Source organism: Mangifera indica, chromosome 20 (assembly GCF_011075055.1).
Source record: "Mangifera indica cultivar Alphonso chromosome 20, CATAS_Mindica_2.1, whole genome shotgun sequence".
NCBI lineage: Eukaryota > Viridiplantae > Streptophyta > Magnoliopsida > Sapindales > Anacardiaceae > Mangifera > Mangifera indica.
Window position 1 is genome coordinate 10979068 of NC_058156.1, and position 12977 is coordinate 10992044.

General features: G+C 29.4%; 1 protein-coding gene across 1 annotated transcript; it reads right to left on the bottom strand.

The window, feature by feature from the left end:
- Positions 1 to 5873: 5873 nt before the first annotated feature.
- LOC123204404 (ankyrin repeat-containing protein BDA1-like) lies at positions 5874 to 7521 on the bottom strand. Its single transcript, XM_044621030.1, has 2 exons — positions 6849 to 7521; positions 5874 to 6775 (listed from the first exon to the last, which is right to left on the bottom strand). The coding sequence occupies exons 1-2, from the start codon at positions 7497 to 7499 to the stop codon at positions 5966 to 5968; spliced, it is 1461 nt and encodes a 486-aa protein (XP_044476965.1). The 5' UTR covers positions 7500 to 7521; the 3' UTR covers positions 5874 to 5965.
- Between the last annotated feature and the right edge of the window lie 5456 nt (positions 7522 to 12977).

Genomic DNA, 12977 nt, shown 5'->3' on the forward strand with positions numbered 1-12977 from the left:
TATAATATGTCATTATATAATTAAATGATTTTGAATTAAAAATTAAATACTATTTACTCACATAATAACACATCATCTAGATATTTAATTAAGTATTTAAAATTAGATACATATAACATTGTTTAACATTAAAATATGTAATGCTACAAATAGCATATATTTAAGAAAGGAAAGTTCGTCTTGTTAAAATGGACCAGATTCCTATGTATTTTATATGACAAGAATGGTTACCAAAAAAATAAATCGAAATAACCCATCTACAAATGTTGGCAATGGGTATAAATAAAAATTTTTATTAAGTAAATAAATGAATAACTATAATTGATATATAACTACTAAATTATTAGTATCACTACATCTTTACAATAATTTTAGTTTATTATTGTAAACTGATCTGAGTGCATAAAATTAAATATATGCTATTTGCAGCACTGTTAATCTGAGTGCTACTAAATTATTAATTTGAGTGCTTAAAATTATTAGCTTCCCTACATGTCAGTGCATAACAAAAACCAAACTGATCTGTGTGAAATTTACCATTAGTGTACTGTAGTGTACTACAATGTATGAACCAGATATACCATTTTACTACTTGCTATAATATGATACAGAGATGTGAGCAGAGCAGAAGGTACATGATATGTAGAGGTTTTCTTAAATTATATTATATTAGTTCCATTGAGGATTTTGATATGTACCAATCAACCTTCTAGTTCTGGTAACCCAATCTTAAGATTTTAAGAGGACAATGTCTAAAATAGATAGACATTCCAGTAACAAAATAAATCAAGCAAGCAAATCATTGAAAGTCGAGAAATGACTTCTTATGAACACACTTGCTGCATATTACCTTGATACCCCAGCTAGTACTGTCCTCATAGCCACAGCCTGCAACCTGATGAGCTGCCTCAAGAGATGCCGATAGGTAGCTAGGATAATAATCCATCTGGCTAAAAACTGCACCAACTTAGATTATTTCGAGTTCTCTGTTTCTCTCCATCACTTGTGTTTCCTTACAATATTTATTTATATATACACACACTCAATTCATTCAACTCCCATAATTTCTCTCTGGCTCTGTTTCATGGCTATGTCTTTCACATCGAGATCATCATATCTGAATTTCAGAATTATACATATACTCATAAGTTCAATTAAAGAATTAATTATTTTGACAAACCTGTTTGTCTGCCTGGGAGCAGCATATCATAGCTACCATATGGTGTTTGTTTAATGGATGAAGAGGTTTTCCATCTATAATAGTTTCAATGGTGTATCCTCGTATTTAGGAAATGCTTTCAGGATCTTGGTTCCAACTCATTCCCAGGCTTTCAGTAACTTTAGCGTGAAATGTTTTCTTACCATGTAGGGCAACAGCTTCATACATTGGATAGCTCTCTCTTCTGCAATCAAACAATAATAAAGTAAGAACACAACTAATCTCTCTTACAAAATTAACCAACAGTACCACTGTGTTCATACTTAAGAAACTAATGAATGTAAAACATCCGAGCATACAAGAATGTGATACTTGGGAGCATAATGGTTAGTTTTACATCATCAATAACTAGTTGATCTTCAGATGGCCAAGAAACCCATGCATTGAAAGCATACCCTCCAAATCACATGATTCAGGAGAACACATACAACTGGAACAATCAAGTTCTAAGATGTTTGAATTTCTTTCTCAGCCTTTGACTGTTAAGAAGCCTGACAGGTGAATGATTGCATAACAGTAGATGTGAATCACCAAAACCCCACAATGTCTTTTGGAAATCCTTCTCTTCTGATGGGCTTTCTATCATCTGATTTTCCCAGTTCAAGTAACATATACCATTTCTTATCCTGTGAATAAGTGTTTAAAGTTTGATTTTCTCCAACACTGTCCAAAACTACTATCTTGCAAGACTTGTTAGGGAAATCTCACAAATTATGCTATAGGCATGATCTGTCCTCAGATAACTTAACCCACTAAGAGACAGTGCTCATAGTAGATAATATTGCATATATAAATTGGCTAAATATAACTTGTAACAAAATTGCTTCTGTTGCGTGTTGCGCCCTTGAATCTGAAGACATTTCAGGACAAATGTCTAACATATATTATCAACAGCATTAAAGTACCAGCAAAAGAGTAAACATAGAGATTCAGAATGGACATGACCATTATTCATCTTAAAGAAAACATTACCTAAATACTGAGAAAAATACAAGAGAAACAGATCATCTATTTGTTTTACAATAAATTTCATTCAAGTAAATATATCTGGGGCATTTTCAGTGACTATTTGTTATCAATGCAAATGCTCAAAGCCTATCTCATCCAACACAGTGGTAATTGACTTAAGCAGAGATTTGGATTGACATTTAGACACACAACATGAATGTTGAATATCCCTCATTTCCCATATAGACAAACAAAACCATAATCAGAGGTCACATTTGGGAGAAAGTATCAGGCAGAAATAACGCCCACCTTCCTGCTGCAAATGCCCACCCTGCATCTGGCCAAAAACTGCATTCTCTGCTTAAATGAAGGACTGTCTTTTCACCGGTGCATTCTCTGCTTAAATGAAGGACTGTTTTCTCTCCGGTGCTCTTCTTCTCATATAAAAATAAATAAGAAATAGCCATTGGAGGAGAGCTGTTAGGTATGAGAGAGTCATTGGAGGAGAGCCGTTAGACGTGAGAGAGAAATTGGGTTATTAAATTTAATAATCTTCCATTTGATTGGTATGTGTAAATGAGGGGAATGTAAAAGAGATTTGTCTATCAAAGCCTCTTGCTCAGGGGAAGTGTTTTTATATATATATAAAATGTATATATATACTTATATAATTTATATGTATTAAATAAATATATATATTTAGTTTAAATTTTGCTCTTATTGTAGATCATTTATAGAGAAGAACCATAAGGATCTCAAGACTTTAAACCCCAAGGTCCCAATCTTGATCCTTGAATGCAGTGGCATTGAGCCCCAGTTATGGGCTAGATACGGTACCATGTCCCTTTCATTTTAACTTTTTTTTTTTTTTTGGGTGAAAATTGCCTTGTTATTAGGATTATTTCTGTGCTTTGCATGAAAGTCGTTCTGGGATGGCTTCAAATTTAGTATGACTATTGAAAAACAAAAATTATGGGTTTAGTTCTTGGTTTTTTGTTTTTTGAGATATTATTTTATAGTTTGGATGTAGATAAGAACTGAGGTGGAGGTGTTGGTGGTGGTTTTTAGTATAAATGTTTGGTTCTTTAAATTTGATTGAGTTGAAATGCTGCTGCTTTATGAACAAAAAATAATATAGTATAGATTTAATATCATTCTTGGTTTTTGTATCTTAATTTGACAAACTGACTAGTAATTAGTGCAATTCCTGCCATTGCGTAGCGCTTTCTCTATTCATTTTCTACAACTTGTTGAACATTCAAATGTAACTCCAGTGGTTAAGAATATTATATTAAATAAAGTCAATGTTATAAAAGAACCGAAGTTTCTTACATCGGGTTGATAAATTTTGTTACCTCTGAAAAATTTCTCAAAAAGAGTATCAGTGATTTGATAAGAAGAAATTCAAGTACATGTATAGGACATACACATTTTCAGGGACACTAAATTCTTGCTGGTAACGTGACAATAAAAGCTACAGCAATGAACCAACCTTTTCCTGTGAACTCTGTAGTCTTGCCTTGCTATTCTAAGTGCTGCAGTGAGGGTTTGGAGATTTTTTACATTTCTTAACCCTCAGTTGTTACCAGCGGGCAGAACCAAAAATGATATTTAGGGTCAATGTTACAGTAATATAAATATATTTTAAATTAAAATAAACACAAATATTTATATTAATATATATGGTATAGTTCACAAATATTAACATAAATATTTATTTTAGAAAAGGGTTGATAATGTTAAGGAGAAAGGGGAAAGCAAGTAAGAAATATAAATAACTCTCTCTATTATTTGTTTATAGCATTAGATTCCAATCAAACTAAACTTGAGTTCGATTTGATTTGAAGGGAGTTAAACTTGAGCTTGAGCTCACCAAACTCCCATTAAAGTTGTTCAAGTTCGAATCACTTGAAAGGAAAATAGCTTGAGTTAAACTAAATCAAGCTTTGAGCTCAATTTGATACTATAATGAAGTAAAAAATGACTAAACTTATGTTGTTTTGATGCATATTACTCAAAACGATATTGTTTTAATTTATTTATATTAATTTTTTCAGGTTTGTGTTTTTAATGAGTTGAATACCCCTTAAAATTAAGTTCGAGTTCAAACTAAAAAATTTTTGATTTTCAAACTTGAACTTGAGTTTAAACTTAAATTTATTTAAATATATCTTGTTTTGAGTTTATTCGAACCAAACTTGTTTTCGAGTTTAAACAAACTCGACTCTAATCTAATTACACTTGTTTACTTATTCAAAAATTGGAAATATACTTTATAGCATAATATATCATACATATAATCAAAGGTACTAAAATGGTGTGTGAGTGTATATATATATAATTGATTTTTTTAATAAGTCAAGTCAAAGGGGGTCAAGTTATATGCATTTTACGTTTTGCGAATTGCATAGTAATCTGTCTCCAATTGCCTCATTTAGTGCAGATCTCATGGCAATCTGTCTCCGTTGCCTTATTTAGCAAGTTTATCGGCTAACACCGAGAACTCCTTCTGATGGCCAAGATTTTTAGTTTTCTTTTTTATGACAAGTTGATATTTTTTATTCATTATAATGTAATTAATATGCGTCAGGTTAATTTGTTTTTTCTGTCGGTCATGAATTTAATCACAAGTTGCATGAAACAGGTTAATTTGTTTATATTTCAGCTCAGGGGTGATGTTAATGTTGATATGACTTATTCAATTATTATAATTTGCTTCTTCACCAAACCTTAAATCAGTGCTCTATTATTTAATAATAATTACTTACTATGCAATTATTTAATCCTTTTTTAAACTTATTTTTATGGTATAGTAATTCATATTATATAATTTGTTTATATGTACTGACAACTTCTCCTTAGGAGAATAGATGGGTGAGAAGTGTCAGTTGTTAATCAAAATAGAGAAGGTGATAAAAAAAAATTAAGATAAAATAATAATTTTTTAAATTTTTAGATAAAAAATTATTAATTTTTAAATTAAAAAATGAGATAAATTTTTGTTTTTTAAATATTTTATTAAATAATAATTTTATTTTTAATGATGATTGAGAATTTTAACATAAAAATAAATATTTAAATTCTTAAAACATTTTAAATAAAAGTTTAATAATGTTCTAAAGCTTGGATGAGGATAAGTATTTTGGCCTATTTTTTATTCATTCTATTGTAATTAATATCTGACAGGTACATTTGTTTTTTTTTACTATCATTAATTTATGAACATTTTTTATTTAATTTAAGCACAAGTTGGATCAGGTTAATTTGTTTATTTTCCATGTCAAACCATTCACTAAAAAATAGTGTAATATAATATCCAATACAAAGATAAAATAAACTCATATGAAAGAGTCAAACTTTATAAAATAAGCTTGTTTGAAAGAATAAATGACCTCAAAAATCAATAATAATTCATAATTTTATTCAGATATGATCTATTTTATAATCCTTAGATTTAAAAAAAAATATAAACAATATCTTTAAAAATTAAGATATATTCATTTAAAGAGTTAATAAAACTAATAAAATATTATAATTTTTAAAATAAAAATTTTAATTTAAAATGTTATTATATTTATAAAACTTTCGCATATTTATAAAATTTTCACTTATTTAAATTTATGGGTCTAATAAATGTAAGTTAATTTTTAATTATAAAATATATATATATATATATTGAGGTGATTAGAGTTGAAATCCCATCATAACGGTGAAAGAAACAACTTCATTAAATATATTAAAAGCATGTGCAACAATAACATTACAAACAATATTGTCGACTCTAACAACAAAATATAATCAAGCGGGAGCTAAAAATAAATTCACTTTTCTTCCTAGGTTCCTACTGTACGTGGCGGTAAGCATTTTAAGGCCTCTCTTGAAGATTCCCGGAAAAACAACTACTGCATAACCTACACTCAGAAAAATGGAAAACGGAGTCCAAACGATACCTTTAGGACTTACAATTTCAGCAATAGAACAACAATACGACAATGCCATGTAAGCCATCATAACCATAATGACACAGCTAAATGGGAACCCAGCTACGAGAGTGTGAATTAAGTACATAGACTTAAAAAAGGCTAAAGAATTAGCTGTCAAAAACATTAATTGGACTGAAGACACCACAATCATTTTCCCTGCAAGGTGTTCAGAAGGCCCTGTACTAGAGACGGTGGTGGTGGTGCTGTTGTTACTGATAGTAGCGTTGTTGGCTGCTGGCTGCAGATTGCCGTTATCTTGCCAAAATCCTCCGGGGGGGCTTAGTGGAACTTGATAGGTGGCTGCGGCTACCAATGCACCTACCACAAGCAGTGCGTTTCGGACTTCAACAAGAGAAATTTCATCAACGCGTCGGTAACCCATACCAAAGATTAGCCGAAGTTTTTCTGAAAACGAAAAGCCACCTGAAAACTTCTCGACTAGTGAAATTTTTTGTGAAGGACGATGGAGTTGAGATGCAGTTTTAGCTTTAGTAGCAAGTAGAATGTCCCCAACTGCTGCATCTAGCGAACCTTGACCTTGGCGATCGTTGAACACGTCCAAAGCTGTCAAGCCTTTACTGTTCCTTTCATTCACTCCCATATATCGAAGCAACAGCGTCACCATCTTCATTATTGAGGAGAAAATGAAATATTAGAAGCTTATGTAAAGAAAATGAGAAGGAATATCGGATGCTTACCTCAGCTTTACTTGCAGATACTGCAGTATGCAATGCATTGTTTCCTTCTTCGTCCTCCCTGTTCAGGATCTCCAGTTTGTCGAAGCGTCGAAGCCATCCTAACAAGACTTTAAAGGCTTTGAAACTCCCGTTTTTTATGGCGACATGGACAGCAGTTTCAGATTTAACAGTCAAATCTTCGATTGATGATGGAAAAACATGCAAAAACTCAGCCAAGCTGGATTCATCGTCTACTTGAGCTGCATAGTGCAAAGGAGTAACCAATCCCATTGCTTTAACACGGACAAGCCCACTGTCATGTTTAATCATCCAAGTTATAAGTTCCTGGTACTCCCACTCCAAATCTGGATCACGAGGATTCTGCCCTTCCTGCAGGTGCTTCCCTTCCAAAGCCAAATGGAGGGGGCTAAGCCCTCGTTCGTCTCGCTTCCAAGCAAATGATGGCTTTAAGTTTACTATTTCCTTGGCGAAATGGATCTTTCCTTGGCTTACAGCTGTGTGTAAGGGAGTAGTCACTAATGGTATCTTTTCAATATCCTCCAAAACATATGGATCCTTCGTGAGTTCTGAAAATAATTTAACGACATCTCCTATCGCGGCCAGATCCTGTAACCCTTTCAACCTCTGATCTTCCAAGCCGTTGATGCTCATTCTACAACTTTTCTTCGGATTGCAAATCTTATAGTGCCAGAGAATAAGGAACGCATTCTCCATTTTTATAGAGAACTTGGTACGTGTTTTCTTCTTACTGCTCAAAAAAAAAAAAATATATATATATATATATATATATGCAGCATTTTCTCACCCAAAGGTTTGGATTAAAAACATTTTTTCCCTCTGATTTGACATAAATAATATTTTCTCATAAAAAATTAAAATTTGTTCGAAAATACTCGTGGTTTAATGTTGAAATAATAATTTTAACATTCATTCATTTTTATTTAATTCAAACATTTTAAACATAATAATTTAATCTTTAAAAATGTTTAAAAACTCATATATCAATCTTTGAATTCTTTTTAAATCTCCATATATTTTAAAATTATTATATAGTTCTAATAATTGTAAAATAACATTTACATTCATAAGTTATTATATTTTATTCAATTCTTTAACATATAATTGTCAATTTTAAAACTATTGGGGTAGCATGATATTTTGAAACCAAAACCTTTTTCTCCAAATTTTCTATTACCCCCAAATAAAAAGACCCTACCGTTTATGAAAATAATAATTCACCTTCTAATATATAGGAAGAGAGGAAGAAGTTAAAAAGAAGACGAAATAATTGACTTCTTATATAATTTGGATATTTAAAATATTATTTTTAATTTTTGTTAATTTAAGATTATATGATAATTTAAAAAAATGAGATAATAATGATAAAATATTAACTTTACTTTCTCACATGGTTGTTTAATTAATAGAGTTTAATTTTAAGTGAAAAAATGTTATTTATGCTTGGATTTTGATGGGAAAAAAGTTATTAATGTTAATTATGGGTGGAACGGTGTTTTAAGGTCAAACCTTGGGTGGGACAATGTGATTCACTCTTAAAAAAATGGATAGAGCTCCAATTAAGGCTTTAATCTTGTTTAAAATAATAACACATTTACGTCTCTCTCTTTGACAAAATATCCTCATTATAATAAAATATTTAGTTTTTAAAATAATAAAAATAAAAGTTTTAATAATTTACATCCAATTGGTTTGTCTCTATTCGCAGTTTGTATTATCATTATTGTATTTGCGTTAGAGATGTCAATGGGCCGGGCCGGGCTAGCTCCGGCTCGGCCCATCAGGCTAATGGGCCATACCGGGCCTACAGTCTAAACAGTAACGGGCTTTAATCGGGCGGGGCCGGGTTGGGTTTTAATCGGGCCGGCCCGGCCCATTTAATCAATTTTTTAAAAAAATTTAATTAACATTTTTTAACATAATTTTTTTTCAATTATTAAAATTGATAACAGTATCCCGAATAATAGATTTATAACCCCTCACTTGTGACGGAGGAATACCGTAGTTATATAATGAAAAATATTATAAATTGATAACATAGTACAAATAAATTAATTTATATACGGTATGAATTACAAAACATAAATAAAATATATTTACCATATAATATTTATCTACTCATCTTTTATATTTAAATCTCTGAATTCTTCAAAAATAAATAATTATTATTTACGAATTTAGATATTTTTTGAAAGAGAGTTAATGAAATTGAAAATATAATGAAATAATTGAAATTGAGTGATTAAAAAATTTATAAATAAAAGTGAAAATATAAAGAAATAAAATAGATTTATTTAAAATTTTTTTTTTTTAAATTATGTAGAGGCTTCTACCTGGCAGAAGCATAGGCAGAAGCAGACCAAGGCAGAAGCAGAAATCTGCTTCTGCCGCAAGGCAGCTTCTGCCACCGTTTGCTTCGGTCGCAAGGCAGCAGAAGCCAAAATTTGCTTCTGTTGCCTTTTGCTTATGCTGCCCAAGAAAAAATATATACATATATATATATAAACAGTATCAGGCCAGCCCATGGGCCTAATATTAAAACCTTAGGCCCGGCCCGGTAGGCCCATGTGCCCGACACTCTACAGTCCTAGGCCGAGCTTTATCGTGCCCAGGCTTTTTTTTGTGCTTCGGGCCGGGCCTCCATTTGGCCCGGCCCAATTAACGTGTCTAATTTGCGTCGTATAGATTTGGATTTTAGATCAAATAGCTTTGATCCTAACATAATATAAATTAGAATCATGTGAAATTTTTCAATATTAACCCAATTTGAATTATAATTTGGGTTAACTTAATATAACTAAATTGACCTGAAATCACCCTCTGGAATGTTTTTATTATTTTATTTTTTCTTCTCTAAATTACCATAACATACTATTATCAAAACACATTTATAAAATTTTATCTTATTTACAAATTTTTCAAAAAATTATATACTAAAACTCTTTAAAATATGAAATAAAATTTTAAATAATATCGAGAATTATAGGAGTAATTACAATTTTATGAAGATATAAATATATATAATATGTAAAAATTTTAACTATTGTTAATACATGTTCTTTAACATTTCTTCAATATGTCTCTAATAAATTCTGTTATAGTAACGTTTCTCTTGATATTCTAATTAATACATGATAGTTTAAGTTACTTTATGTCAATTTGAATATGACTCAATTTATTTTCGAATTGATAAACACCCCTATCTATAGAAAGAGAATGAGTGTGGGTGAAAACGAAAAGAAAATAAGACATTTCTTATATAATTTGAATATTTAAAATATTTTTTTTAGTTTTTTGTCTATTTAGGGTTTTATGGTGATTTTGAAAATGGAATAGTAAAGATAAAGCAGTAATTTCACATTTTCATATTGATGTGTTATTAATATAATTTAATTTTGAGTGAAGATGAAATGCTAATTTTTATTAATTTAAGATTATATGATAATTTTTAAAAAATAATATAATAGGGATAAAATAATAATTTTATTTTTTAATATTTTTGTTTTATTAATATAATTTAATTTTTGGCAAAAAATCATTATTTATATTTGATTTTGAGTGGGAAAAAGTTGTTTATATCAACTATTACGGCCAAATTTTGGGTGGAAAAAATAATCCGTTCTAAAAAAAATGAAATATTTCCATTTAAATAGCCATCCAACACGGACAGTATATATAGAACTAAGACTTTAATCACGGGGTCTTAAAAAACATTTTGTATTTAAAATAATAATACACCTATGTCTGTCCGATGTCTTCTCATTGACGTGATGACGTGATTATAATAAAACATTTATTATTTAAAATAATAAAAGTAAGGATATTAATAATCTACAGTAATTGGCTTGATTCTAACAAAATGTTTGGGAAAAATTAATTAAAATAGTCAAGAAATTTTCTGTTTAAATCTTTTTTGGTAAATTTTGAGTAATTTTACTTTTTTAAATAAATTTAATTTTTATTTCAATAATATGTTTTATTTTATTACTTCATATTTACAATAGTTTTTATTAGACAATCTTCTTTTTTTCTTGTATCATTATATTAAATATACAAATTAATTTTAAATTAATTATTGTGTAATTATTGATATTTATGGATTGAAAACAAATTAATTTCTTATGTAAAAATTGATATATATAAATCATAAAAGGTGTGCACCCTTTCATATTCGTGCATACCCTTTCGTGTTCGCACATATCTTTTTACATTTGTACACACTTTTTCATATTTACACACATTTTATATAGTTATATTCATCATTGCGTTACGATTTATAAATATCAATTTTTACATTAGAAATTAATCTATTTCTTATTAGTAAACGCCAATAATTATACACAAATTAATCTAAAATTAATCATACCTATTTTAATTAATTTCCCATGCAATTTGATTGAGTTTTGCAATATATATATATATATATATATACACACACAAACACACACACAAAAGGTTACTCCCGCATATAATTTGTAATTATAATCTATAATTTATTTTATTAATAATTATTCAATATTTGACATTAATATATGTAATATTGCAATGTCAATTGTGTGTACTTAAAAACAAAAAAGTTTACTTTAGTCGCCTAGTTAACCTAGATTCTTATTTATTTATGAGCAATATTATTTGTTATAAAAAAAATTATGTGTACAAAAAAATCATATAAATTTATCTATATAAATTAATATAACATTATCTTATTAAATAATCTTAAAATGAGAGAAAAAATAAATAATTATATTATCTAATTATAATTTATCTCCTTAATTTTATAAATAAATTTATATAATTTATTTGTATACATAATTTTATTTAATATTACAAAGAAAAAAGGATTACCAAACCAAAGAAACCAATCAACAAATACCAAGAGTGGCTATCAATTGGATAAGAATTCTGTCAACAAAATAATGGATGACTATCAAAGATAAATAACTACTGTTACTGGTGTCATTACATCTTCATGCTGAGTTTATTTTACCGAAATCTAAAATATTTTATTATTTGGTAATAGATGGAGATTGATATAACCTTATATTTGAAATAATGCCCACTTGCATATATAGATAAAAGAGGTAGTTCTGAAGTGTCATTAATTTCTTTGCAACAAGACATAATTACGAATTACTAAACCATAAGAATAAGTAAAATAAGTTGTCCATTAATTTAAGTCCTCAATACTCACTACATAAATTGTCAACAACAGTTCGCACTTTCCATTAATTAAATTCCTCAATATCCATATAGACATCCAAAATATTTTATTAACGAAAATATCAAATAAATTATGTAAATGTATAATATGAGCACAAAATATTTCTTATCAAATGTCCTCCCATGGAATAGGCACATGGCCATTTACTTCCTGAGCAATTTTGAATATTTGATTGTAAAGTTAAACTCATGATTTCGGGCAAGGTACTTTATTAACATGAACATAAAAACTCTAGTCTCCCGATGCTAGTTCTTGCTTCGGAACATCACAAACATACCTGAATTTTAACTTGGTCGGCCTAGGCGGTGGCTAGGTACTTCTTAATTGATAATAATTACTAGCCACAGTAATGTATGACAATATCTTATATGGTGTCATTAACTTCATAAATTTCACTTTACTTGTTGTATATTCTATAGAGTCGTACACATACATTGTCACTGTCAAAATTGATGGGAAGGTACATCCGACACACAATGTAGATTAAAAATAATGTAACAATATATAACATAACAAACAAGTCAAAGTATACCACATTCTCAATGAAGTTTCATGCCCAAAAGTATTAATTGGGCAATTAAGGGGAGAAGTCATGGATTTAATGTAAGAAAAAAGATGGTCACTCCATTTCTAAACCCAATTGTTTGAACTCTAATGTGTGGCATGGCAAAAGCTACACCGTCATCTAATTACTATCCCAAACATAATGACAAAGTATTCTAAGAAAAGCTTCAACATGCTATGTTGGAAAAGAAATGAGAGCATAAGTTGAACGATGTGAAATTAAATAAGTGAACTTAGAAGATAAGTGCATATCAAGTTATTCAACCACAACCCTTGAGTAACCAATGGGGTCCAAAAGACACCTTTGCTCACATTTCTAGTTGTTC

Bases quoted from the DNA above. Each gene is read 5' to 3' on its own strand.
- LOC123204404 (XM_044621030.1), bottom strand. From the start codon at position 7,499: ATGAGCATCAACGGCTTGGAAGATCAGAGGTTGAAAGGGTTACAGGAT. The intron at 6,776-6,848 runs GTAAGCATCCGA...TCAATAATGAAG, and splicing joins TATCTGCAAGTAAAGCTGAG to ATGGTGACGCTGTTGCTTCG.